Consider the following 26,592-nt stretch of genomic DNA (forward strand, 5'->3'; position numbering starts at 1 on the left):
GGCCATGGCTCACGGGCCCAGCCGCTCCGCGGCACGTGGGATCCTCCCGGACCGGGGCACGAACCCGTGTCCCCTGCACCGGCAGGCGGACTCTGAACCGCTGCGCCACCAGGGAAGCCCAGTGGACTTTCTTGTATGTATCTCTTTGTGTACAAGTGTAAGTGTTTCTCTAGGATTGACAACTAGATGTGGAGTCACTGAGTTAAAAGCTACGTGTAGTTTAAATATAGATTAATGTACCAAATTGTCCCCTAAAGGTATTGTACCAATTCGTGCTCCATTTCTCCCCAGCTTCACTCACACTGGGGTTGTCAGTGCTGTGATTTTTGCCGATCTGATGGGGAGAAAGAAAATCAGTTTTAATTTCCATTTTCTGGATAATATTCAGCTTGCACATATTTTCATGATTGTTAGCCTTTTTTTCCCACCCCAATGTGCCAGTTCAAGCTCTTTGTCCATTTTTCAGTTGGGTTGTTTCTTCTTTTCCTATTAACATGTTCTTTATACAGTCTTAATAATAATCTTGTAATGATCTTTTTCCAATATTTTTCTCCCAACCTATCACTTACCTTTTAACTTTACCTTTTTATACAAAAAAAGTATAACTTATTAACAAATCCAACCTGTAAATCTCATCCTACATGGCTCCTAGCTTTTGTGCCATACATGCTCACCCCAAAATGATGCAAATATTGCCTTTATTTTCTTCTCATGCCTTTCTACGTTGTTTCTTAAGTCTGGCACAGTAATTGATCTGTAATAGAATTTTGTGTGGGGGTTGTGAGGTAAAGTTCTAACTTCATTTTTCCCCGAATGTTCAGTGAAGTGTCCCAATACCACTTAACTAATCTATTCTAGCAGTTCTCCAACTTTTTGGTCTCAGAACTCTTTTACAGTCTTAAAAATTACGGAGGACCCCAGAGAGCCTCTGTTCATGTAGATTATATCCATTTCTATATACCGTGTTTAAAATTAAAACTGAGAAATGTTTAAAACACAGGAATGCTTAAGAGTGAATGAGGACATCATCTTGCATCACACAGCCTCCAGAAGAAGCCACCACGTGGTAGGGTGAGAGTGAAGCTGGGAAATAATGTTTTGGTGATGATAGGAAAATAGTTTTGACCTGGAGGACACCCTGAAAGGATCTGGGGACCCTAAGCTTCCACAGGCCACACTTTGAGAACCACCGGTCTATTCCTTCACCACTAATTTGAAATGCCCTCTTTACCCCACATGCCCACGGCCTGTTTAGACTGTTCTCACCTTGTTTTGTTTACCAGAAAAGTCTTCTCCTGCTCCCGCCTCCCTGATGTGGTTTTTCAAAATTCCTTACCTGTTCTTATACATTTCCTCTTCCTGATGAATTTTAGAGTCCTTTTGTCAAATTCCATCTTAAAAATTCCAGTTGGAATTTTGATTGGAGTTCTAGTGACTTCATAGGATTAATTTGAGACAACTACATACCTCTTATGTACTCTCCCGGTACATAAGCATTTAGGAGAAAGGATTTGAGAGCCTGAAGGATGGTGGTCCCATGATCCAGTCTGAAAGGTCCCAGTAACTTGATTTTCAAAGTGTCTGTCGTGTAAATCACCGGGAAGTCAGCAGCTTTCACCCCAGACACAGTGGTGGGCCCTCGAATGACAGGGGCACAAGCTGTAGTTTCTATCTCTGTCTAAGGATTATAGGGTCATCTAATTGATGAGGAAAATATGCTGACAAGTTCCTGAACCTAAATATCTACAAGCATTAAATGCTGATTTAGACCCTCAATCTAGAGGACAAAGGGTCTGTCACTGAGATCTGTCCTTCCATCAAAGCTCTTCCTGTAAGTGAGCACTGCCTATCTTACTGTAATTTTTAGGGGGGAAAAAAAAAAGAAAGAAAGATGATTACCAACAATATCTGTTTCTTATATTTTCAACATCAGAACCCCAGACAGAGACCTAAAGCAGAATAAGATGCAGGAGGACCCAGGGGTGCCTGGCTGGTGCCCACAGAGAAAGACCCCTCGACACCATGCGGCACGCCGGGCACATACACCTGGTGGTCAGAGCAGAAAGCAGAGCCTCGGCCTTTGGCATTCCCTGGCCATTCTGGAATCCGGGGATTTTGGTCAATGAGGAAACCCACATGAAATACAGACTTTTTAAAATAAACTGTTATCTGGATTTGGCACTTGGCAAAAGAAGCCTGTCGCCAGCCTGATTGCTGGAATGTGGGGAGATGGGTGATGACATATTAACAGAGACAAGTTCTTCACCCAGGGGTGGCTCTAAGGCCGTGGGACTGATGAACAAGGTTGGATGTCACGGGCAGGATCAGCCTTGCTGTTGTGAGCTTTGAGGCTCCAAAGTTAGGGCCTGTCGTGTGACACTACATAGCTTGGGGCCTTGGGAAGGGCTCTTTCTCTCCTAGAAGTCTGCAGACCAAGTTCCAGTTCTATTCTGCCATGAAGTGCGATGTGAGTTTTTATAAGTGGCTTGACTGCTCTGGGCCTTAGCCCTTCATTTTACATAAAATTTTACCTATTTGTAAAATGAAGGGATTAGAATAAATCAGGACATTTTAACTTGGGGTCCATGTGTATCCATGCAGAGGCATCAGGGGCGTTTTTAAGCCTCCTGAAAGTATAAGAAAAAAATGTGTTTATGTGCATAGTTTCTGAGAAAAGCGTAGGCACCCAATAAGGTTAAAAACCGTTGGTTCCGTACCTCTCACCTTTTGCGATTCTCCGAATACTGAGGTGCCCTCACCATTCTCTGCCCAATACTATTTCCATGTCTCTGCAAGGCGTCTCCCCTTGCTTACCTTCCCACAGGCAAGCAGACCCCTGTTCCCCGAGGGTGGGGAGCTTACCTTCCCCCACCGTCCGCTGTCCGGAGTGCCGGGCCAGGTGCCTAGAAAGGCACAGAGCAGGCACTTCTGGGATTGCGTGGAAACCCAAGGGAGGGGCGCCTGCCCGCCGGCATTTTCCAGTCTTTTCCAATTCCACAGTCATCTAGCGAGTACCTCAGTGTGCAGCAGTTTGAGCTAGCGGCTGCAGGAAATCTAAAGCCGTACTCTTGGCCACAGAGGGGGCTCCCTTTCTTTTTGGGGGGCTGGGGAGGAGACAGATGGAGGCTGGCAGTGGTAATGCCTGTGATTTGGAACCCATCTCTGATGCAATAAACATCCAGCTGCTTATTAAATTGGCTCCTACTGGAGTTGGCCTGTTTCCACTCGTGTCTCTTTTTTAAAAAAAAAGAAAATCAGTAAGTGGGTTTTGATACATTAAAAAGAAATTTATGTTTCTTAATCTTACTAGGGCATAGATATTTTCAACATCGAGCTATCGGCTCAGTGAGAAGATGTGTTGTTCAGATATTCGTACCTCTGTCTGAGAGTGAATTTGAGGGGTATGGACTCCTTAAGGTGCCATAGGTTCAAGAAACCCTGATGAGGAGGGTCCCGATCTCCCCCAGCAGAGGTTGGGATCAGCCTAGAGCCACGTGTCCCTTAGCAAGAATTCAGAAAGGAATCGGCCCCTGGCTTTTCTGTCCTACTGGCAGAGCCAGACTTCCAAGGTTCAAATCTCTGCTCTGCTATTTCTTTTCTTTTTTTTTTTTTTTTTTTTTAATGCTACTGCTATTATTACTATGGTCCTGAAATTGGAGGCATTTTCTGTCTGCTTCCCCTTTGTTGACCAGGAAGTCTTTTTTTTTTTTTTTTTTTAAGATGTTGGGGGTAGGAGTTTATTAATTCATTAATTTATTTTTGCTGTGTTGGGTCTTCGTTTCTGTGCGAGGGCTTTCTCTAGTTGTGGCGAGCGGGGGCCACTCTTGATCGCGGTGCGCGGGCCTCTCACTGTCGCGGCCTCTCTTGTTGCAGGGCACAGGCTCCAGACGTGCAGGCTCAGTAGTCCTGGCGGACAGGCTTAGTTGCTCTGCGGCATGTGGGATCCTCCCAGACCAGGGCTCGAACCCGTGTCCCCTGCATTAGCAGGCAGATTCTCAACCACTGCGCCGCCAGGAAAGCCGTCTGCTATTTCTTAAACAAATTACTTAACTGCTTCCTGCCTCGGTTTCCCTCTCGGTTAAGTGGGAATCACACTTCGCACTGGGTTGCTCTGAGGATTAAGTGAGTTAATCCACATGAAGCTCTTGTTTTGTTTGGTTTGAATTTTTGAATTTTATTTTCTTTTCTTACACAGCAGGTTCTTACTAGTTATCCATTTCATACATGTTAGTGTGTATATGTCAATCCCAATTTCCCAATTCATCACACATGAAGACTTTGGAACAGGACCTGACACACAGTCAGTGACGCCAGCCATTGTTACGAGTGATGATGATTATTCCTTCAGACGTCCTGCAGGCAAAGTGGCAGCTGTAAACAGAGAGGCGGAGGGGCTGCATCTTGCATCCTACCTTGAAATCGTCACTTGGACACAGCTGTGAGCTAACAGTGAAACTGCATTCTGCTATATATAAAATGTTTCCGAGCACATGAGATATTAATATAGAACACTGCGTATTGGGGGGGTTGCTATAAACATTTAAAGCTCCACATCCACTGGTAACAACGCCTCCTCTTGGAGGTAATCATGTAAGTGGCACCACAAAAGGAACAGCAGCCACGAAAGGAACAGGAGCCGCAAAGGGAGACGTAGCCACATCAGATGCTATGACCTCCTCCATTTTCACATGCCAGCTTTTACGTGGTTCACACATGTGGATGTTACATGTTTTGACATGACCATCATTCTGCCTGGATTGTAAACTGTTGTTGGCAGCTGAGCATTTCCGAGACCGAAATTGGGCTCTTCGTGTATTATTCAGTAAATAAATCTTTTGGTTCGGTCTTATTCTCTCTTTTCTACCCTTGTTTCCATTCCACTGTCACCTCCTCTTTGACCTTTCTGCCTCTGGTGTTTTCCTTCCAGCCTGTGCAGAGTCACTGCCAGTGTCGCCCCGCTGTATACAACGCAGTTCTCCCGACTCAGGCTTCCCACTGCTTCTTCATCATTTTCCCGGGGCTCCACTTCGCCTCTGCTTTCAAGCCAGTGCGGGCAGGGCTCCCACGTGGCTGCCTCCCCCATCTGTGTCCTCTTGGGTGGGGAGATGAGGCTGGGAGGAGGGGCGTCTGGGAGCCCTGACCTGTCAGGAGGTGGTTGAGAATGAGATCATCTTTGCTACCTGGGCCACCATCCCTGTGTCCCCATGTGCAGCGAGGCCTCTGCCGTGGCCATTTGTCCCCCTGGGTAACCCCGGCAGAAAAGAAGGGCTGGTGGCAGCCCTGGGGAGGGGTCTGCTTCCCTGCGTCTCCTCCCCACCCCTCCGTACTCATTCGCTTTTCCAGAATCCACCTTAGTCTTCCTTTTCTTGGTAGGTGCAGCTCCTCCTCCAGCCCGTTCACCTCTTTGCTCCGCGAGGGCCGGGCAGCACGCCCACCCCCAGGAGCACGCTGTGTCGGATCCGCAAGGCCCCGCTGTTCTGCGCCGTCCTCCCCTTGGCCAGCTGGGCATCCTCCTCTTGAGATGTTCTTTTAATTTCTGGGCGGGGCTTTTCTGAGGCCTTGCAGTTTCTAGAAATTTAAACCTTAGAAAGAAAAATAAAGCATTTTCCCACTTTTCCAAGAGCAGACCCAGCGGTGTATCCTGATGTTGAAAGTCAGTTAACCATCAGGAGGCCCATTCATTCCCCCTGTTTTGTATGCAGCCCCACATGCTGGACAGTGGCATTTGTTAATCATGATGTGGCAGATGATGGCACTGCACTGGATGATATATTCATTTCTCTGCTCTGAAGATAAATGATATCCAGTCCTGAAAAAAAAAAAATCAATGGTGATGTATTACAGCATGATCTATGGCTTCCATTGTTGGAAGCATTAGGAAAGCATGAGTATTTACTTTCTCTGGCCTGTAATTTATCAATGGAGGATGCATGATGTATATTTAAACTCCCAGACCTATGATGATTTTTTTTTCCCTGAGAAACATCTTTATCTTGTAAATAGAATTTTATAAATATTTGTGGGACAGGAATATTCTCTAGTCTTTTCAAATTGCCACACTCTTGGCTGATTTATCTCGTCTGTTGAAGAGTGCCGGGCTTTTCCTCCTTTGGTTTTAGTGCATCTTGTGGAACTCGAGACTCCTCATCACTCTCAGTCTGGTGTGGAGCCAGGTTTTCTAGTTGCCTGTCAAATAGCTGAGGACAGCCGTGTGTGTCGGGGTTGGCTGAGGGGCTGGGAAAAGGTCCCCTAAGAAAAAATACCGCTCATCCTGATGCCACACTGAGAGATGGCCCCGCCGGGTCAGAAGCCCATCCACAGTGGGGGCAGGCAGCCAGTGGGTGGACGGGCCGTCCAGGGAGAGAGAAAGCCAGGAAGATAAACCCTGCCTGGTCTCAGCCACCCGAGGTCAGCCCTGCAAGTGACTGTCACAGCCTCAAGTCAGGTCGGGAGAGAAACCTGTCAGTGCTACAGTCCCAGCTTTCAGAAGCCAAAGGTAGAGCCTGTGATTGAACTGATGTTCAATATTGAGTCCATTCATCAAAGGCCTGGGCCGCCGCCAGCGCCAGCCAGCGTGCTTCCCGGTCTTGCTGCCACCACCTTTGGCTACACAGTGAGTCACGAGGAAAGGGCCAAGTTCCTCCTGACAGAGGAACTGTCAGCCATGAGAAAGGAACGAGACATGTTCAGGGAGCCCACCGATCACTTAACTGAGCACAAACGCTGTGCCGTGAAGGAGAACGTGGCCTTGTGCCTGCCCCTGAGGGTCTCCTTTGGCTACAAGACCACTGATGCCAGTCTACTTGGACGCAAGGGCCTGAGTGAGGGCCTGGGGGCGGTTTCTGTCCAAATCTCAGTCATCCAGCTCCCTGGGGCCCTAAGAACGTCGCGGTCCTACTGGCTGTCACCTCCTTGACTCCAGGCACCGTGCTGGAGGCCGTGGTCTGCTTCTTCTCCGTCTGGTCCATCGTGGGGCTCTCGGGTTTCCACACGTACCTGATCAGCTCCAACCAGACCACAAATGAAGACGTAAGTTCCTGGTGGGGTGGGACGCGGGCATGTTCTTTTGTGGGAAATAGAGAAAGAAGAGGTGAGGGGCCCAGGCTCCCTTTCCAGATAGGAGCCCCTGGGAGCAAAGAGCCTGCAGGGGAAGCATTTTCCGACATCAGTCTCCAGTTTCTCTATTGCGAATCTCCAAACTGTCCTGCTCTCTGACCACGTCACTTGGATACTAAGATCTGCCGAGTGACCCCCAATTCCAAGGCCCAAGGAGGGATTCTGTTCTATTCCTCTGCAATAATTCTATCAGCAGCTTGTCACCCTGCCCCAATGAAGAGAGACCTCACAGGCTGGCCTCTCTCAGATAATGGCTCCATTTTATTTTGGGAGGCAATCGCACTGACCCAAAGTTTAACTTTTTATCCGGGATTATCTGCCTGTACTTAATGCAGCTAGAGAGGAAATATAAAACCAGAAAACGTAATGCTGGAAAATGTTTCTTCGTGAGCCTGGTCCTCTTTGCTCTGAATATTTGGATTCTGACAGAAGCCTCTGTCAGTACATGAATTAAATGTCTCAGAATTAGGTTGCCTCAAAGGCTTGAGAAAAATCAGTGCTGATGACATAGATGAGTTCCGAGAATATTAAGACAGTTATTTGTATATGGTAACTGAGAACACTAGAAATATCCTGCAGAATTATTTTGCAATATGATGAGGCTGAATTCAGGCTATAAATGGGCAATTAAGGACTTCCCTGGCGGTCCAATAAGTAAGACTTCAGCTTCCAATGCAAGGGGTGCACGTTCAATCCCTGGTCGGGCAGCTAAGATCCCACATGCCTTGTGGCCAAAGAAAACCAAAATATAAAACAGAAGCAACACTGTAACAAATTCAATAAAGACTAAACAAAAATAGTCCACATCAAAAAACCTTTTTCAAAAAAATGGGCCATTAGGGGAGGTGTGTTACTCCTCTCTGCTACCATTCATTTCATTACTATTTAACACACTAAATGTAGTATCAAAAAATCTCCACTGGCTTATGTGAGCTGCCTTTTAAGTATCATGTAGTAGAAATAAGAGATTATTTTCCCCAGAGAATGTTACTTCTCCCCAGTCTGACCTGCTGTTTGGGGATACTTCCAAGTTTGGGGTTAATGCCAGTTCTCCTTGAGAAAAGTACCTCAGTTACTTCTGCTGAAGAAATGAGTAAAGATCATTGCATTCTTTACAGGCTTCTTCTGATCGGCCCGAACTGTGACATTGGTGTGATGGATACTGTGTCATTGACTATCCTTTTCTTTCAGATTAAAGGATCTTGGTCAAATAAAAGAGGTAAAGAAAATTACAACCCCTACAGCTACGGAAATATCTTTACAAATTGCTGTGTTGCCCTGTGTGGGCCCATTTCTCCAAGGTAAGATTCAAACTGCACGATGCCCTCTAACAGACCTGGGGAAGCACACACGCTAGTGTGTTAGCACAGGCCCCGGGCAGCTGTGACCCGCCGCGGCGATGACCGCCAGCCAGGTCAGCACTCCGCCCTGTGCTGCGGAGACGTGGCCTTAACGAAATAGAGATCTGGCTTGTGTTATGCTTGGCATAACTTTCTACTGAATTTGTGTCGAGTTTGGGGAAAATCCCCTCAGGATCAAAACAGAGACACCGAGCCACGTGACCCCATGAGTTATGAGATGATGTTGAACATCCTTGATGAGCAGGGAGCTGTCATGAGGGAGCAGGACACAATGTAGGAAGCAATTCGAAAGCCCGTGGAAATAAGTGCTAAGAGCTGAGTTGTGCAGAATAGAAATGCTGAAATAGTTCAGAGGGAGAGATCCATGTGGGCTGAAGCAGTGGAGATTGTGGTCATGATAAGACAGCAGTCATATTAATAATGGCCGTGGCTGACATTTACTGAATAGCGTTAGGCTCTGTTTTCAGTGCTTTGCGTGGATTAACTTTTAAAACCTCACTCTGTACCTATGAGGTCGGTACTATTACATCCCATTATATGGAAGAGGAAACCAAGGCACCAAGAGGTTAAATAACGTGCTCAAGATCACACAGCTGGTAAATGCTGCCTGGTCAGGACTCAAACCCAGGCATTTGACATCAGAACCTGTGTGTGTCAATGGTGGAAGCTGCCTCCAAGTCTTGATGATTTATGAGTTACGCCCATGTAGAATATTTCCGACAGATTAGCCAAATCAAACATTATTTACTAAGCGAGTTTTCCAGGTTTCTAGAATGAGTTTCCAAGCCTTCCTCGCTTTTGGCCTCTAACTGTGTAAATGGAGAGAAACCACAAAAGCTTCTGGCTTGTGTCCTCGGCAGCCCTGCTGTGCACTTAGAGCTGCACGCTCAGTTATCACTGACTTGTGCTCATGGAACACAAACTGGGTTTGATCATCGGCCTCAGTGAAGCTTCTTTAGGGAAGGAAGAGTGATTCCCTCCCCACCCCCCGCCCCCCAAAATATCAAACACATATTCTCAGGCCATTTATTAATTGGTACTGGATTATAGTTCCTGGTGCCATTGGGTAATTAGAAACTGATCACTTTCCAGTTTGGTTCTAGAAAGTTCGGAGGCCAGTGTGCCCCTCGTCCTGAATTTGGGGCCCTCGGGGGCCCCTGACCTGCCCCTCCCAGGCCTCCTCTGAGGAGAGACAGCAGGAAGGGACGGCCAAGGGCTCCGGACGGAAGGGCTGCCTCAGGCCAGGGCGTCCGTCATGCTGGAGGGTGCCCCTCCCCCCAGAGAGCTCCAGACTCACCCAGGAATCCCTCTTGGGGCTCTTTAGGCCAGAAAGACCCTCTGGAAATGCTTGTTTTTTCACAATTTAGCTTGTGTTTCCTCCTGGTATGTGTTTATCTGTGGATAGTGGGGACAGGCCACGAAGCACAGAGTAGAAGAGGCAAAAGAGACCTGAACAAGCATCTTACCCCGTCTCTGAAATAGACACCTGAATCTAGGAAAGGAATGTAGAAGTCTCGCGTTTTGCCCGAATCTCTTTTCCCGTTCCCAAGTCGTTGATTTGCTTTTAGCGCCATTCTGTGTTGTTTATAGATCAAATCTTGTCATAGCGAAATTATTTCTTCCACAACTGGATTACATTTGCTGGTTTGGCTAAGCTGAGGCTGTGTTCTTTCCAAAATCCAAGTCTCCCTGGATGGAGCATTTCTCAGGGATGGCCCTCCCCTCGGAAGAGCCTGACCACTCGAGGGTTTGTGCAGGTAGATGGGGCGCTGCCCTCTCTCGCTTGCCCACAGGTCCCCAGAGCTGGCCCGGGCAGAAGTGGGCAGGGGACGGTGTCTGTCTTCGCTGTTCCCTCCCGTCACCTTCCTTGCCCTCTGCTCTCTCTGCCCTGCCTCACCCAACCCCTGTGCGCTAAAAGAGTACCAGGGCCTTCCACGGGCATCCCAGACAGGCCTGAAGAAGGAGCAGTGTCCCTGCCTCAGACACGGACTAAGAACCACCTGTGTGCCCAGCGCCACGTGCCTGGCCTGCCTCTAAAGCATCCTTAGTGTAACGATGTACTCACGAGGGAGGGAGAGGGTGTTTTCAAGATTCCCCATGAGAGCCATGGAGCACGGGGGCCAAGACCCGTGTCCCATTCCCTGCAGTGTCCCCAGAGGTGGGGGTGGGCAGCAGGGTGGGAACAGCCAGGTGTGGGAGGGGGTCCTCAAAACAAGTCTGGCAGGAGGAATGGAAGATTGGAAAGACAGAAAGTCCCAAGGTGTGGTCAGGGTCAGGCCCTACGGGCTGGTGCTGTGGGTCAGCCAGTTGTAAGAATTCACTCGGCCACTGTCACTGAGCACACGCTGTGTGCTGGGGGCCAGGGATGCTCCTGAGAGAACATCACCAATACAGGTCTGTCCAGGGCAGGTCTGCGCGGGGGGGCGGGGGGGCTGGGATGGGGTCGGGATGCCGGTTCCATGGACACCTGGCAGGGCTTCCCAGAGGAGGGGAGTGTAAGGTGTGAACTATTCTAAAGGATCAGAAGAAACCGGGGAAAAGGAATTGTGGGAGGAGAGAAGGGACAGCATGTGCAAAGGCCCAGAGGTGAGAGGAGAGCCTGGCTTGTCAGAGGAGGAACTGGGGGAGTGATGGGGGTCCCGGGGGGCAAGGCAAGAGATGAGATGAGCTTAGGAGGGGCTCGAGGGCCATTGTGAGGGCCAGAAGGAGACTTGGGGCAGAGTGTCAGTCTTGGGTGCGTGGCTGGTACTTTAAACAGGCTGAACGCCTGGGAAGCAGGCCGAGAACAACTTTTTCTATAATCCCTGCTGTCCCCACTCTTTTGATGACCTAGTTCTTTTTCTGCTCCTGGATGAAATCCCCTGCAAGTCCCTTAATTTCTCCTGTCAGTTGGAAAAAAAAAAGGGCTCGGGGCACTTTAATTTCCTCCAAAATAGTGTCATTTCAGTGAATCGGGACTTCAAAGTTCAGTGAAAGTTAACACTTTCCACCCCTTCATCCCTACCAGGGCTGGGACTTCAACATACCTTTGGGAGCAAACAATGTGGCCCCCGACATGCCCCTCCGAGCCAGCTGCACACCGGCTCTCTCCCAGGGACCGAGCCCCGCCCTGCCCCTGGATCTCATCATTGACAGGAGCGGGTGACCGCTCTCCCCAAAACATCCTTCTTTGCCCTTTCCTTTGCTCTTTGACACCTTGAAGGCGGCTGCAGACTTGTTCTGAGAACCCCTTTGACGGTCCTGCATGGGGGTCCAACACCTCCCCTTTGGAGGATGGAGGTTCCTGTAGCCTCTTGTTTTTTCTAAACCTCAGGGGATTTGGCTGAAACTGAAGCAGAGTCCCACTTCCAGATCCTGTCATAAGTATTTTTTAATGGCTTGTTAGTCTGTCACTGGAAGACCTGAGGTGGTAGCTGTGATGATAACCCGTATCTTCTGAAAGCCAAGCTGACACGTGGAACAGCCTTCAGCCGCCCGGCCCCGCCCCCAGGAGGAGGAGCGTGTGGGCACGTGGGTGTGCTTGGGGCGTGTCCCTCAGAGGCCCAGCCCCAACCCACGGAAGGCCACGGCGGGAGCCCGACTCAGTGGCCGAACCTCCTGTTGCCCCTTGCGGTTCTGTCCTCAGACCTGAGGTCAACACGGAGTCTTCACTCAGGGAGGAAAATAGGCAAACCTTTTGATGGCAAAGTAAGCTTCACCCTCACCTCCTACCTGGGCAACAGTGCCGTAGACTAAACACAGAAACGTTGTTCAGGAAACTTGTCGGTGGGAGACAGAGGACCCGTTTTTACTCCCTCAGTCAGAAGCATTTGCTCAGCACCCGCTGGGTGGCAGCTGTAGAGATAATGATGATTAAGAAGACCCGGGGCTTCCCTGGTGGCGCAGTGGTTGAGAGTCCGCCTGCCGATGCAGAGGACACGGGTTTGTGCCCCGGTTCTGGGAGGATCCCACGTGCCGCGGAGCGGCTGGGCCCGTGAGCCATGGCCGCTGAGCCTGCGCGTCCGGAGCCTGTGCTCCGCAGCGGGAGAGGCCACAACAGTGAGAGGCCCGCGTACCGCAAAACAAAACAAAACAAAAAAGACCTCGTTTTTTCCCTCGTGGTGCTTACGCTCCATGACAGGCACACGTGGAAACAGGTGGAGCTAGCATGCTGTGATCCGGGGCCCACGTGCTCCGAGGGTGGGACAGAGCGGCCAGAGGCTCCGGGACAGGTGCCATGGGGGATACGAGGGGAAGCCTGGCCTCGGGAGCTTGCGGGCAGCTCGACAGAGAAGACACTCGTATAGATCACTGTGACATCAGGCCAACAGTGGCATGTGCCATCAGGGGGATCGCAGGCCGGGTAAGAGAAGCCAGATGAGGGAAGAAAGCGGATACAGGGCCGAGGGCAGGGGCTGGAGGCCGAGCAAGGGGGTCTGGGCTCCGGAGGCAGGTGATGGAGGCTGTGCAGGCAGGAGGGGTGACGTGATCAGGACGGGGCGGGAGCGCGGGGCCTGCAGCAGGTGGCAGGGAGGGAACAGATGCTCCAGGCGTTTCTAAGGGCAGAAGTGGTAGACTCTGGAGCCTGACCACACATGTAGGCGAGCAAAGGTGTATTCTGAAGTGCCTTGGGGGCCCGTCACAGAAAACGGACCCCCAGATGGAAATTAAGGGAGTGTTGTCGGCGTTTGGGGCTTTTTATTCGCTCTCTGACCCCTGCATTGTTCTGTTTTCTCTTGCAGCCTAATTGACAGAAGAGGGTACATCCAGCCTGACACCCCACGGCCAGCCGCGCCCTCCAACGGGATGGCCGCGTACGGGGCCACACAGTCACAGAGCGACACGGTAGGACCTGCAGCGCCCCACAGAGGCTTCCCTCCCACATCTGTGTTCACTGACCTGTAACAGTCAGTCGCCTAGAAAGCTTCCCGGGACACCCCCGGGCTGGCAGGCTCAGAGAGGGCAAGGCAGCGTCAAATTAAGGCGATATCCGCCGAAGCCTAATGCCCCCCTGCCGACAAGCGGTCAGCTTGTTCGGCGTTGGGTCAGGGAACTACACAACATCTCTTCCAGAAACAGCTTGAGGCAGCTCGCTCTGGAAAGCCCCTCGCACAGAACCGGGCTGCTGTCTGGGGTGAGCTAGAGCTGCCCCAAGCAGGGCTGGCTGGCTGGAGAGTCCCACGCTGTCCCTTTGCCTCAGTCCGCACCCACTCCCTTAGCCCCTCTGTAAATGTGCAGTGGACTCAGCTGCCGGGCCTCCCCACTTTCAGCCAAAACCTTAGATCAGCCATGCACACCTTCGTGCAAATAAGCAGACAAGCTGTTCATTCATTGACAGCAAAACCTGACTGGTGCCTCTCCAAAGAGGTCCCTGGGTCACGCTTCTGTGGAGGTGTGGGACGGACACTTTGTTTTCACTCCGCACCTGGGAGACGGGGCAGGGACGGAGTCTTCCCATGGTCACCTGAGCTCACAGTCTGGCTGGCCCTGACCATTCAGTGCCTTAAAATTCTTCCGTGGTCTGTAAGGCAATGGCCTCTCTTTATCAGGAACAAATTCCCCTAAAGAAGTGTTTCTGAAAGGGACCCAGTCTTGTGGCCCACTGTTTGCTCTCTATAGACCTGACTCACCCACAACAGAGTCCATGGCAAACAGGCCAGGACAGCAGAGTGGGTTCAGAAAAGAGGCTTTGACAGTCCAGGACCTGGAGATGGAGCTGATGTGGAAATCTGGGAGCAGGGAGCCAGGGGTGCCTTGTGCCTTCCAGCTTGGTGCCAAGATGACCAGACGAATCACCAACAGGAAATAGAAAAGGAGGTGCCAGTTAGGGGGAAGCTGATTTCAATATGTAGAAATGGGGTACCCTTGGATGCCTGGGGAGAGGGGGAGGCGCCCTGCAGGTTGGTATATTGAAAGCTCGGGGAAGGTTTGCTTCGCCACACTTAGGAAGGAATGACATGGTGGGTAGAAATTCACTTTGAAATACTGGAGATGTGAATCCATTATATTAGGTTATCCTAGAAGTACCAGTCCATCTAGCGTTTAGAAAAAACTATAAGACGTGCTCCTGTTTGTCATCTGAGATATTAATCTGATTTCATCTCACGTGCTGGAAGGTTATTTTTTGAAATCAGCATTTATTGTCTTCTGCTAACTTTCTCTCCACCCATGCCCACCAGTTCTGCCCCCATCGGGTCAAGTTGCTTTATATAATTGGATACTACTAGTGAGGATAATAGAACAGGATAATTATGAAAGACAATGGAAGGAGAAGCTTTGCAAATGGACAGATTTAAGTACAACTGAACACAGCAGGGCAAGGCAGAGAGCGTGGGATGTGGGATCAGAGAGCCTGGGCTTGCAGTGACTGACTCGGGGCTGGGTGACCTTGGCAAGTCACTTAATCCTGAGAATCTCAAGTTCCTAAACTGTAAAATAAGAAGGGGATAGTGATGTTCACCTCCCTCCCATCACCACTTTGTAACAAAGGGCCTGGCACATAGTAGGTGCTGGTTAAACATTCAACTGAATATATTTGAAAGTTCCCCTCACAGGGGCTTGCTCAAGGGAAGTTCTGAACAAATATTAGTTTGTTCCTGTCTTCTTTTCCTCATTCCTTTCTTCCTCCAATTTTGTCACACCTGCAAAAGGCTCCACCTTGAATGTGGAACTAGGAACTAGAGGGAAGGAGTTCCCTGTGGTGCAGTGACATGGCAACATGGCTTCATGAAGTGATGGCCTTGGTGGGATCAAATTAACCCATACGGGCCAAGAGACAGGACATGGCCATTTTACCCACTAGACACCACAGGCAAAGCACCTGTGTGCTTTTCTGGGGACTATGAAACATTTTAAGACCCGAAAAAAAAATTACAAGCTCTGAAACATGAAAAGAAAGCAGCAAAATCAAAATTAATAAATGTTTAATGTCTGTGAGACCCATGAATATGTCAACTTCATTAATTGTTCAGTTTAGCTTTCATTAAAATTGCATTACATCTTAGAAATGATTTGTAGGTTGGGTTTTTCTCACTTCGTGAGAATTCCCCAGCACACATGTGGTCACAGAGAAATCATTACCAATTATAAAGCAGTGAGTTGCTTGCAGACAGAGAAATTAAGAAGTTAACTGCCTGGGGTCCCCTGCGCTTCCTGTCTCGCCATGCTGCCTGTGTTAGGGGAAACCCAGGTTTCCACTGGGCTTAAGGCTGGGGGAACTCTTTTTGGTCCCAAGGCGCCTGCTCACTGCTGGGAGAGCCCCCCCAATAGGTCAGAACACGTTCAGGAGAGGCAGGAGCTGAAAGCTCTTTGGGGAAGTAAGATGCGATATGTTCTCCATGGTCCCACAGGCCAGAACTGGGACCGGAAGGTGGGCCCGGGAGGCAGATCGTGCTCAATCCAAGAGGGAAATGCCCAACACCCAGAGCTCATGGCAGACGGGAGCCCCTGCCGCAGAGGTGTTCGGGCTGAGGGAGGTGCCACCCGCAGCAACGTGGCGACAGAGGAGTCAGCACTGGCGGGAGGGCTGGACATCAACCCTCAGGGTTCCTTCCAACTCAGAGCCTGTCTTCCAGGCTACCAGCCTTGCCAACAGGGCAACATCACTGTGCCAGGTGATGGTCCATTCTACTGTGCATTTATGGCCATTCAGGGACCGAGAGCATGAGCCTTTGTATTGTTTCCATGGTTCTTTACGGCTTCGGTGGTATAAGTACCGTATTAACAGGAGCACGGGGGGAGCAGACAGTCCTGCACAGGCAGGGCTGGCGCTGAGCAGACCGTGAAGCCGGACGTGTCCCCGCCCCAGCCCCTCTCTCCAGTTCATTCGTGTTCCCACTGCATAGTGTTTACCAGCTCCCACAGCTCACCAGCGCGTGGCATACCACATGCCCTTCCAAGGCTGTTACGTGGATAACTCACGCTGAGCCTGTGAGGATGCTACTAATTATATCCCCATTTTACAGATTAATAAAAATGGCACAGAGAACGTCAGTAAATCTGGCCAATTCCAACCTCGCACTTTGACCCCAACAGTCCTTGCTGTCCACCCTACACTTTGCTGCGCTGTGGCCGTGAACACTGAGTGCGTGTAGGGTGACTCGCTCCCATATGCTTTCAGTCGCCACGGCCCGTCATATCCCCAGCCTGTCTCTCCTCTCAAAATCTGCTCTGTGCAAAAGATCTGTTATCAATCATCTATACGTTAAAGGGGATTTAAGCCGAATTTCAGGATATATGAATTTTAATTGTGAATGAAAGTTTTTACCCTCTATTAAAAACATTTCAGGCAATAATAATAACTGAATGTTTAATGCTGTTTGTTCAGCACTATGTCCCCATTGTCTAGGCTAGTTCCTATGGGAGTTGGTCTCGGTAAGTGTTGGTTAAATGAGAGAAGAAAAGAGAGAAGGAGAGAAGTTGACTGTGTGCCAGGCACTGGGCTAAGTGCTTTGCATACATTATCATCTCGTTTCATCCTCACAGAACCACCTGACGTGGGTATTCTAATTGCCCCTTTGAGGAGACCGAGATTCAGGGATGCTAGGTTTGTGACATAGCTAACCAGTGGCTGAGCTGAGATTTCATCCTTAGCAGTCTGACTCTAAGGAAAGGGTTCTTCTTAACCATATACCAAAAGTTTCCCAGGTGGGAAGGTCTTACGGAGCAGAGTGGCATGAAGTCTCCTCCCAGGGCTGGGAAATCACATCACCCAGGGCCATGCAGGATGGTGATGAATCGGCTGTGATCAGTCACAAAACCAGCTGTGGAACTGAGTGTAACCACTCCATAAGCTAACCTACAACTGCACCAAGCAAATATCTATGAAACTTCAGTTTCTGCTCTGTTACAAATGACAGTGTTAACCAATGACACATGAACTCTCCTTTTTTTCCTCTTCACTTGCTTCCCCGAAGCCCAAACCATTTTGCAGCACTTCAGTCTGTGTGAAAGGTTCGTCCAGGTGGAAACATCAGTACCCAAGTACATTACTGAGCTAGTCCAGGGGTGATCTCCACTGTTCAGCTGCTCGGAGTTCACTCCGTTTCTTTCATCTGAAAGTTACCATTTTTCATCAAATTGGGACATTTTGGCTACTGTGTCTTCAATTTTGGGGGGGGGGCTCATCTCATTTTCTCTCCTCCTGGGACTCCAATTACTCATAGGTTAAACCATTTGATATTGCCCCAGAGGATAAGTTCCTGAGGCTCTGTGCATTTTTCTTCAAACTTCCTTTCTCAGCTCTTCAAATTGGATAATTTCTTTTTTTTTAAACGTTTTTATTGGAGTATAATTGCTTTACAACGGTGTGTTAGTTTCTGCTGTATAACAAAGTAAATCAACTGTATGCTTACGTACATCCCCATATCTCCTCCCTCTTGCGTCTCCCTCCCACCCTCCCTATCCCAGCCCCTAGGTGGTCACAAAGCACCGAGCTGATCTCCCTGTGCTATGCGGCTGCTTCCCACTAGCTCTCTATTTTACATTTGGCAGTGGATATATGTCAGTGTTACTCTCTCACCCCATGTCCTCAAGTCCATTCTCTACGTCTGTGGTCTGTGTCTTTATTCCTTCCTGCCCCTAGGTTCATCAGAACCTTTTTTTTTTTTTTTTAGATTCCATATATATGTGTTAGCATATAGTATTTGTTTTCCTCTTTCCAACTTACTTCACTCTGTATAACAGACTCTAGGTCCAGAAATTGAATAATTTCTTCTGATCTGTCTTCATGTTCACTGATTCTTTCTTCTGCCCTCTCCAATCTACTGTTAAATGGATCCAGAGAATTTTTCACTTTGGTTGTTATACTTTTTAGTTCTAGAATTTTCATTTGGTTCATTTAACTTCTCTGCTGAGTTTCATTTCCCTACTGAGCTTCCCTATCTATTTACTCATTGAAGCCATATTTTTCTATAATATTTGAACATTATTATATTGCTTAAAGTCTTTATCTGCTAAGCATATTTGGGCTGTCTTGGGTTTGGTGTCTTTTCACCACTTTTTTTCTTAACTCTAGATTACATTTTTCTATTTATTTGTATGCAAATTGATATCTTATTGAAAATATTTTGGATAATATATTTGTAGAGACTAGATTTTGTTATCTTCTGAAGTGTTGATCCTTGTTTTAGCAGGCAGTTCAATTAGTGGCTAATCATCTTGAACTTGTGTAGGCTTGTATTATATTTTGTTAGTACAGATTTATGGAAAGTCCAAGATGTTTCTCAGGCCCCTCTAATTTGAAGGAGCTCCACCTCCAAATTCTGTCACCCTCAAAGATCTTGTCAGGGTTTGATTTAGCCATTGTTAGGGCCGGTCTAGGGTCTTAGTTTAGGGCATGATTCTTATTCCTAAGGTATAGCCTTCCTAATGTGCTAGCTGGATGCCAGGCATGTTAACAAGGTATTGGGGGTGTTAATGAGATCAATGTCCCCCAGCACTACTTTTCTCAACTTCTGGTATCTCTATGCCTCTCTCAGCCCTGTTACAGCTGTTGTCTCATAAGCCTGGGGTTGGGGGGGTGGTGAAGGGGGAAGGGGCTCTTCCTGCACATACACAGCACAGCTACAGACTTATGTGGGAAACCCCTACTAGCATTTCTGGCCCCTTTCTCTGCACAGCATCCTCTTCTGCAATGCCCTGCCATACAGATCCAGCCACTTAAGCTTCCTTACCCTCTGATCTCTGCTTTCTCTACTCAGAAGAACTTCTCTGCTCTGTTCAGCCTATACCATGGTTGGGAAATTCTTCCCAAGGAAAGGGCTGGTTGACTGTGGGACTCACCTGTGAGTTTCCCTCCTCTCGGGGATCGCAACCTTGCATTGTCTGTTGTGCACTATTGGAAACTCTTCGCTTCACATATTTTGGCCAGTTTTATATACTTCCTTGTACACAGAGGCAATACTAGTCCAGTATAGGTTATCCACCATTCCTGGGAATAGAAGCCTTATCTCTGTGATTAAAGGACATTTTGCAGCCAACATTGCCATATTCCCCCATTTTTGCTACCCACTCTACTAGCAGTAAATACTGATTTGGCCACGGAACATGATTCCTCTGACCTAGTAGTGTTTCTCATGCTCACCTCAAAGGAGGAGCATTTGGAGACTTTATATTTAGCACCAGACTTGGCATGTTCACTTGCAGAGAAAGGAAAGGCTGGAGGGAAAGAGATTCTAGGTATCTTGGGCCAAATTTTTGCCTATTATTTTATTATTAAAGTCTAGATCAGAAAGGCATTTCCCGAATGGTAGGAAAAGTGCTCCTAGGGAAATTGCACTATTTTAGAAATAAAGGTAAAGGCTTTAGCCTTAGATAAACATACTGATGATTGCAGGACAGAAAATTTATGTAAATATTGATAGATAGCTGGCATCAAAGTACCCATAGAGGTATTATTACCTAAAAAATGGGAAAATTCACTGTTAACTTACCATCTCACATAATTGGGGGATGGGGATGGTTATTTAGTACCTAAGTGATCTTTCCTCTACTACATATTCCCAAGAAAGAAAACGTTAGAGAAGTAATGAAGTGACATCTAAAGTATTTAAATAGTGCATGTGACCCCAGTATAGCCCTTGTCATCTGAACAACCATGAAATTCTGAGGATCCACACTGGAATTTTGTGCACATAACCCCAGTGCCAAATGAAGATCATGTTTTAGTCATTCCTATTTTCCTCATTATTGGCTTTTATTATTACCTTATACTGAAGGTCTTTCCATGACAGTGTGTCTATGCACAGTCATGACATTCAGGTATGGTCCACTTTTTAGTGTGCATATCTCATTTGATTGTCAAATAATTTAAGTTCTGTATGACACCAGGATCATAGTTTGTTTAAAGCTGGCACTTGTGATCCTTTGGGGTCACGTGCTAAACACAAAGATAGTCTAACCCTAACCCTAACAGAGTACCTAATTGTTGGATTTCTTTTTAATCATTGCTATATTTACTTAATCTCATTTTAAATCCTCTTAATCCAATATCAAAACAAGATTAAACCTAGCGGTTGCATGATTTATTAAACTAGTTTCACAGAAGGACTCTCCATGCATAGTCTGAAAAATCAAATATAATAGAAAAAATAACTTGAGCAAACTTAAATGATAATGTTTTTTAAAAAGAATAAAAAGGAAGCACTCCTCCTAACCTATATTTTAGGTGGATTTTAGAAATTTATAGTGCTTTTATTCAAGTAAATGAGCATTCATAAGACCCCAGAACACAGCTTCACAGCCAAGCAGAAATAACCGATGCCCTATGCTAATACTTTTGACAGAATTGGAGCAAAAGAAGTAAATAATTTTATTTATTCTTAATTTGTATATAAGACCGTCTAGAAAACTCCTAGCTTTGGTTTTGGCAGCATTTAATCTGTATGCTAGGATTATTTCAAACAAGAAGTCAGCTAGAGTAAAATAAAATGTATTCCAACATGAGCAATTTTATTTGAAAACCTGCAGAAACAAAAATAACTTATCTCTATGGTATTTTTAAACTGTAACATTAAGTGATAATGTGTGTGACTTCCAAACATCTGAAACCATAAACTTCTTTGCAAGTGAAGTGCCAGCGCTTCATCTGGGCAGTAAATCAGCCAGCTGTCAGTGACTTACTGCAACCACAGCAAACGCTCCAGCACTCCAGACAGTATTAGTTTTATGCTGCCAACAGAAGGGTCTGTCCATAGACATTCTTAAAAGCAGTCAGGTTCCTATTCTATCAGTAGTCAGCACTTGGATGACTTTTGGCCTAAAAAAATGGCAATTTCATATGGTTCAATCTAATATTTGATAAATATGAACCTTTAAAGTGTTGTTTTGGAATGAAAACAGTGAGTTTCCCAGTTTCCTCTTCATAGTGATGGATTGTCACTGTCCAATCTCCGGCTGCTTGGTTGTTTCTCTTTAAGATTATATAACTGGTTGGATACACTGAAATATACCTCATGGCTTCTTGGCGTTAGTGCTGGAGTATAAGCCCTGTTCCAAGTTGTGAGAGAAAAAAAGTGAGCAGTGATGTCTCCCTCTACTGGTTGAAAATATGAGTCCTCGAATGAACAGCCAGGAAAGCGGGTTGGTGGCCTAAAAAGGTCAAGGAGAAAAGAGACGGGGGGCGGGGGAGAAAAGGAGGCGAAGAAGAAAGAGAGAAGAGGGAAAAAGGATAAGAGGGAAGGAAATCAATGAAGGAAAAGATGGAGAGGGAAAGAGGAGAAGAGAATTAGTGAGGCCAGAGAGAAAAAATTAAGTAGAAAAACCAAGAAGAAATGGGCAAATAAGGATTAGAAGCAAAGGTAAAAAGTAGAGGTGTGAGGACATTTGTTCATGGGTCATCTTCACAGTAACCCTGAAAATATTGGCTAGTTTGTCCCTTGAAGTTCTCATCTGGGAATTGCGACCATGATGGTTTATCAGCCCGTCCTCCTTGGAATGTTGGCAGTGTGCAAAATGAGGAGGAGGCTGGACTTTTTTTTTTTTTTTTAATCAGATATCCCCTAGTCATTGAGTTTCTTCTAAGAAGATGTCCAAAATGTGCAAAGTTAATATCATGAGAATTATAAATTCCACTGGGGAGAGTGGAATTAATTGCCCTTTCCTTGATTGGAACCCATTTTAGTGTCCTGTTAGGAACCAACAGGAAAATTATAACACAGTATCCTGTGGAAGAAAGCCTGGTCCCTGGGCACCCCCAATGGGAATGGTCTTCTAAATAGAAATCAGTGTAAATGGGGCAAACTATTTTCAAAGCTATGGGCTACAGCAGAGTTTAGACACTTAGGTCCATGGTGGTCCCAGCAACCTGTTCGCTGATACAATCTCGCCACAAGGTAAAGTGGAGGAGGGGACAGAGTAGGTTCATTATTGATCTGAAAGCAGTCCCTATAACAATGGAAAAATCCACAACTATACTGAGACAGCCATCTTTCAAAATATTTAAACGAATCCCTGTAGAACAGGTGCTTAAATTCAGATAATACAAGTCACTGTTCAAAATCGTCATTTTGAAAAGATTTGTGACATTTCGATTTTTTAAAAAATTAAATGGCTTAGGCTAAATGTTTTCTTTCACATATTTAAGTCCTTCAGTTTTACTCCTGGGAAACTGGAAGGCATTTTCAGCAGGGTCCTGGCCATGAGGCTGAGGACAGATTTGCTACAGTTTTAACATGTTGTGGGTTTGCCCACAGAAAAGCACCAATAGATGTGTGCAGGAGTGAACCCAGGTTTGGAGGGGCCTGAGTCATGCAATTTGGAGCCCTTTTTAAGAAAAAAGAGGGACTTCCCTGGTGGCGCAGTGGTTAAGAATCCGCCTGCCAATGCAGGGGACGTGGGTTCCAGCCCTGGTCTGGGAAGATCCCACATGCCACGGAGCAACTAAGCCCGTGCGCCACAACTACTGAGCCCGTGTGCCACAAGTACTGAAGCCCACACACCTAGAGCCCATGCTCCGCAACAAGAGAAGCCACTGCAATGAGAAGCCACAATGAAGAGTAGCCCCCGCTCGCTGCAACTAGAGAAAGCCTGCGCTCAGCAACGAAGACCCAACACAGCCAAAAATAAATAAATAAATTTATATAAAAGAAAAAAAGAAAATAATATGCAAGATGAAATAAGAAGCAAGGCCTTAGAAAGCAAGCAAACAAAAGGCCCTGAACTTAAGCTCATAGCTTCAGAGTAAACCCATCTCCAGGTTCTACCTAGCAAGGGCTCACTGCCCAATGTGCATAGAAGCAAAGACTATGGCACTGGCTTTTGAGGAAAGAAAGAGCTTTATTGCAAGGTTGACTCACAAGGAGACAGGAGGCAGGACTCAAATCTGTCTCCTCCATCCAGGTTTCAGGCGAACTTTAAGGGGTTAGGGGAATTTCAAACTTGGAAGCTGATTGGCCAGTCTTGAGTCAGTCCAAGCTACTCGTGCTGCGGGAAGCCAGGTTATTGAAAGACTTCTCACTTCCAAAAGGGCTCCAGTGGCAACACTTTGAGTTCCATAAACTTCTTTGAGTTCCATAAAGTGAAAAATTCCTGGTCCCCGGTTCATCCTGAAGATATGGGGTCCCGTCTTACACATGCGCAGTGCTGTCTCCGTAAATAACTTGTTTGATTCATCAACAGCCTATTTAAGGAGGCAAAAGCAGTTTGGGCTGTGCTGTTTCACAGGTGTCTCGTTAAAGTCAGCACACGGATGCTTTAGTGCAAAATCTCAGAGGGCCCCTCAAACTCCATATCAACCTCCTGGTGAACATGAGCTCTAAGGAACTTAACAGAGCACCGTCGGCAGCCCTTTTGTCCCAGGGTTTTCTGCTGGGTGCCCGTGAGCTCTGCTGCAGGGCGCGGCTGGAGAGGCCTGACCGGGGAAGGGGAAAGGACACTTGACCGGAGAGACAGAGGGAGAAAGAGATAAAGAGAGTGAGGAGCCCGCCTCTCCCCGCTATGATGCTTGTGCCACCTGACCTTGGGAATCTCCTCCAGCTCTGACCTCTAATATATTGAGTTGGCCAAAGAGTTCATTCGGGGCTTTCCATAAGATGTTACAGAAAAACCCAAATGACCTTTTTGGCCAGCCCCAATATTTTCCTGTCAGTCTGGAAGAGCCAGCCAGTCAGAATTACTTGGGCTGATCCCTAAAATAGCATTTGCCAATCAGTTTTCAATTTAAGAAAAAAAAAAAAAAAAGGCTTTCTTCTGGTCAACAGAGACCAGCAAGTCTAGTTTGCAATTTCATCTTTCCCCAGAGCCGGGCGTGGTGTGTGGACCGAGGTATTAGGATGAGTGAGGGCTCCAGGGGAAAAGTGGAGAACAAGATTCCATCATTCAGGAAGGGCCCTGGCTTGAGAGCAGGAGCCCTCTGGCTGGGGCAGCATCTCAGCCCTGGGGTCACGGGCAGGGGGCGGCGGCTCAGAGGCTGCACTGAGCTACAGAAAATGGAGGCAACGCCAGGGCAATAAATGGTGATTTTCATAAAATGTTCTTTGCAAAGCACAGTATATCCAAAGCCCTGGGAGACTTTCCAGAAGATGAATGTTCAGTCAGGAAGGCTGCTCTTCTCCGCCTCTGCTCTGTCAAGACTGAGATGATGTGCGGAACGGAACGGACAGCGTTGCAGCGCGTGAGCGGACCGAGCTGCCTGCAGCTCCCACAGCGGTGCTGCTCGGCACCCGCCAGCAGCAAGCGCCCCTGCCCCGGGCCGAAATCCCCCGCAAGGGCAGAGAAGGCTACGCAGTTGCCCACTGGATTAGTACTGGTGTGGCAAAAGATTCGGGTGACGATTGGGAAAATGCAGACACCTAATGACTGTCAATGCCTGACGACCAGCCCCTTTCAAGCACTTTTTAATGGCATTTTTGTCTCATCCGAGTACCCCTCCTCCCACTCCCCAGCCCTGTCCCACCCTTCTCCTAGCTTCTCAGCGTCTTGAAGTTCCCTTGGCTGCAATGAAGCCATGATAGAAAAGCGAGGATTTGCTTTCCCTTTTTAAAGCTCCATCATGAGCTTTACTCTTGTCTGAAACCAAGGTCTTTGAACTTCTAAAACCCGCAAATTCCTTAGAGAGGGTGTCTCTTCCACCTCCTGATGGAGGATTGGGGGCCGGCTGGGGGATGGCCCACCGCTCATGATTTTAGAAAGAAACCCGTGTGGCTAAGAAGGACACACACACTGAAGCAAAAGAAGTAAAAGAAGTGTGACTTCGGGAAAACTCTCTTTTCCCCTGAAGGCTGCGTTGCATGCTTTGGTTTGCTTCTGTGCCTGGAGGTGGGTGAGTGATGGAAGTTCTAGGTGTGCGTCTGGGCAGGAAGATGGCAAAGTCCCTCCATCACAAAGCTATGAGTATGTGGTTCAATGGTAACTCTAGAGTTCAGAAAAAAAAGAGAGTGGGGATAATAGACAAGTCACATTTATTAAGCACCTACTAGCTGTCAAATGTGCGGTGGTGAAGAGGGGTTTGCAGTCGGACAATCCCAGTCCCAAATCCCAGATCCATCCCCCACTTTTATCTGTAAGGTCTCGAGCAAGGCACCCACCCATAGGAGATGCATCTGTAAAGAAGGGAAACGTGTTTGTTCTAAGAACTTCTTCAAAAACGGTGGAGCGCCTCGCTTATTGCTCAGACGTAGTCAGGATAAGCTCCCCTAATAGCCACACCTGCTCCTGAAACTCGCTAACAAGTCACCGCACAGACTCAAGTTCAAGAGTCACAAGGAGTCTCTTCTAGCTATTCTGAAACTTGCCCGCAGCTCAAGGGAAGGGTTTCAAAGGTATCAGAGACCCAAATTCCCCCAGCTAGAAATGTGTTTCCACTATTTCCTTTGCCCAGCGGGTAAAGTGAAACAAAGGACACGAGATTAAGATTGAAGAACACTTCGAAGAAAACGAAATGTTTTGTAAAATGTTGGCATTCTCTGTCACAGATTAAAAAAACCACAGCTCAATTAATGGTTCTTGAAGCTGCTGAAAATTCAGCAGCGAGGAATTCTAAGGCTTTTACGAATAGTCTGGTCAGGCCCTCAGGGGCTTCTGTTGACCCTGTATTTTTCTTTGTGTGTGTGTGTGTGTGGCACATTTTAACCATTTTTAAGTGTACAGTTCAATGGTGTTAAGCACATTCACAGTATTATCCAACCCTCACTACTATGCATCTCCAGAACTCTTTTCTTCTTGCAAAGTGAAACTCCATACATTAAAGGGTAACTCCCCAAGCCTTCCCCCTAGACCCTGGCAGCCACCATTCTCCTTCCTGTCTTTGAGTTTGACTCCTCTAGGTAACGCATATAAGTGGAATCATGTAGTATTTTTCCTTTGTATCTGGCTTATTTCACTGAGCATGATGTCTTCGAGGTTCATCCATGCCACAGCATGTGTCAGACTATCCTTCCTTTTTACAGCTGAATAATACTCCATGCCAGTACAGACCACATCTTGTTCATCCGTCCGTCCATCTCTCGATGGACGCTTGCTTCCACCTTTTGGCTATTGTGAACAATGCTGCTGGGAAATGGGTGGACAGGCCCCTGTATTTTTAAAACAATGTGGTAAAAGTGGTTTTCAGCATAGAAGTAGCATTGGCCTCAGGCCACTGCAGGTGGCAAGGCCCGTGCCTCTGTCCGGAGGAGCGTTTTCAAATTAGGTCCTGTCT

At 47.5% G+C, this 26,592-nt stretch overlaps 1 protein-coding gene across 2 annotated transcripts in view; it reads left to right on the forward strand.

Annotated features, from left to right (window-relative positions):
- ZDHHC14 (zinc finger DHHC-type palmitoyltransferase 14) overlaps window positions 1–26,592 on the forward strand; it is a 272,396-nt gene that overhangs the window by 244,268 nt on the left and 1,536 nt on the right. For both annotated transcript variants that reach the window (XM_059083211.2, XM_059083212.2), the window contains exons 6-8: window positions 6,927–7,029; window positions 8,308–8,417; window positions 13,199–13,301. In XM_059083211.2, coding sequence (XP_058939194.1) covers window positions 6,927–7,029; window positions 8,308–8,417; window positions 13,199–13,301 — 316 coding nt within the window. The remainder of the gene's footprint in view (window positions 1–6,926; window positions 7,030–8,307; window positions 8,418–13,198; window positions 13,302–26,592) is intronic.

The sequence above is a fragment of the Kogia breviceps genome, chromosome 13 (genome assembly GCF_026419965.1).
Source record: "Kogia breviceps isolate mKogBre1 chromosome 13, mKogBre1 haplotype 1, whole genome shotgun sequence".
NCBI lineage: Eukaryota > Metazoa > Chordata > Mammalia > Artiodactyla > Physeteridae > Kogia > Kogia breviceps.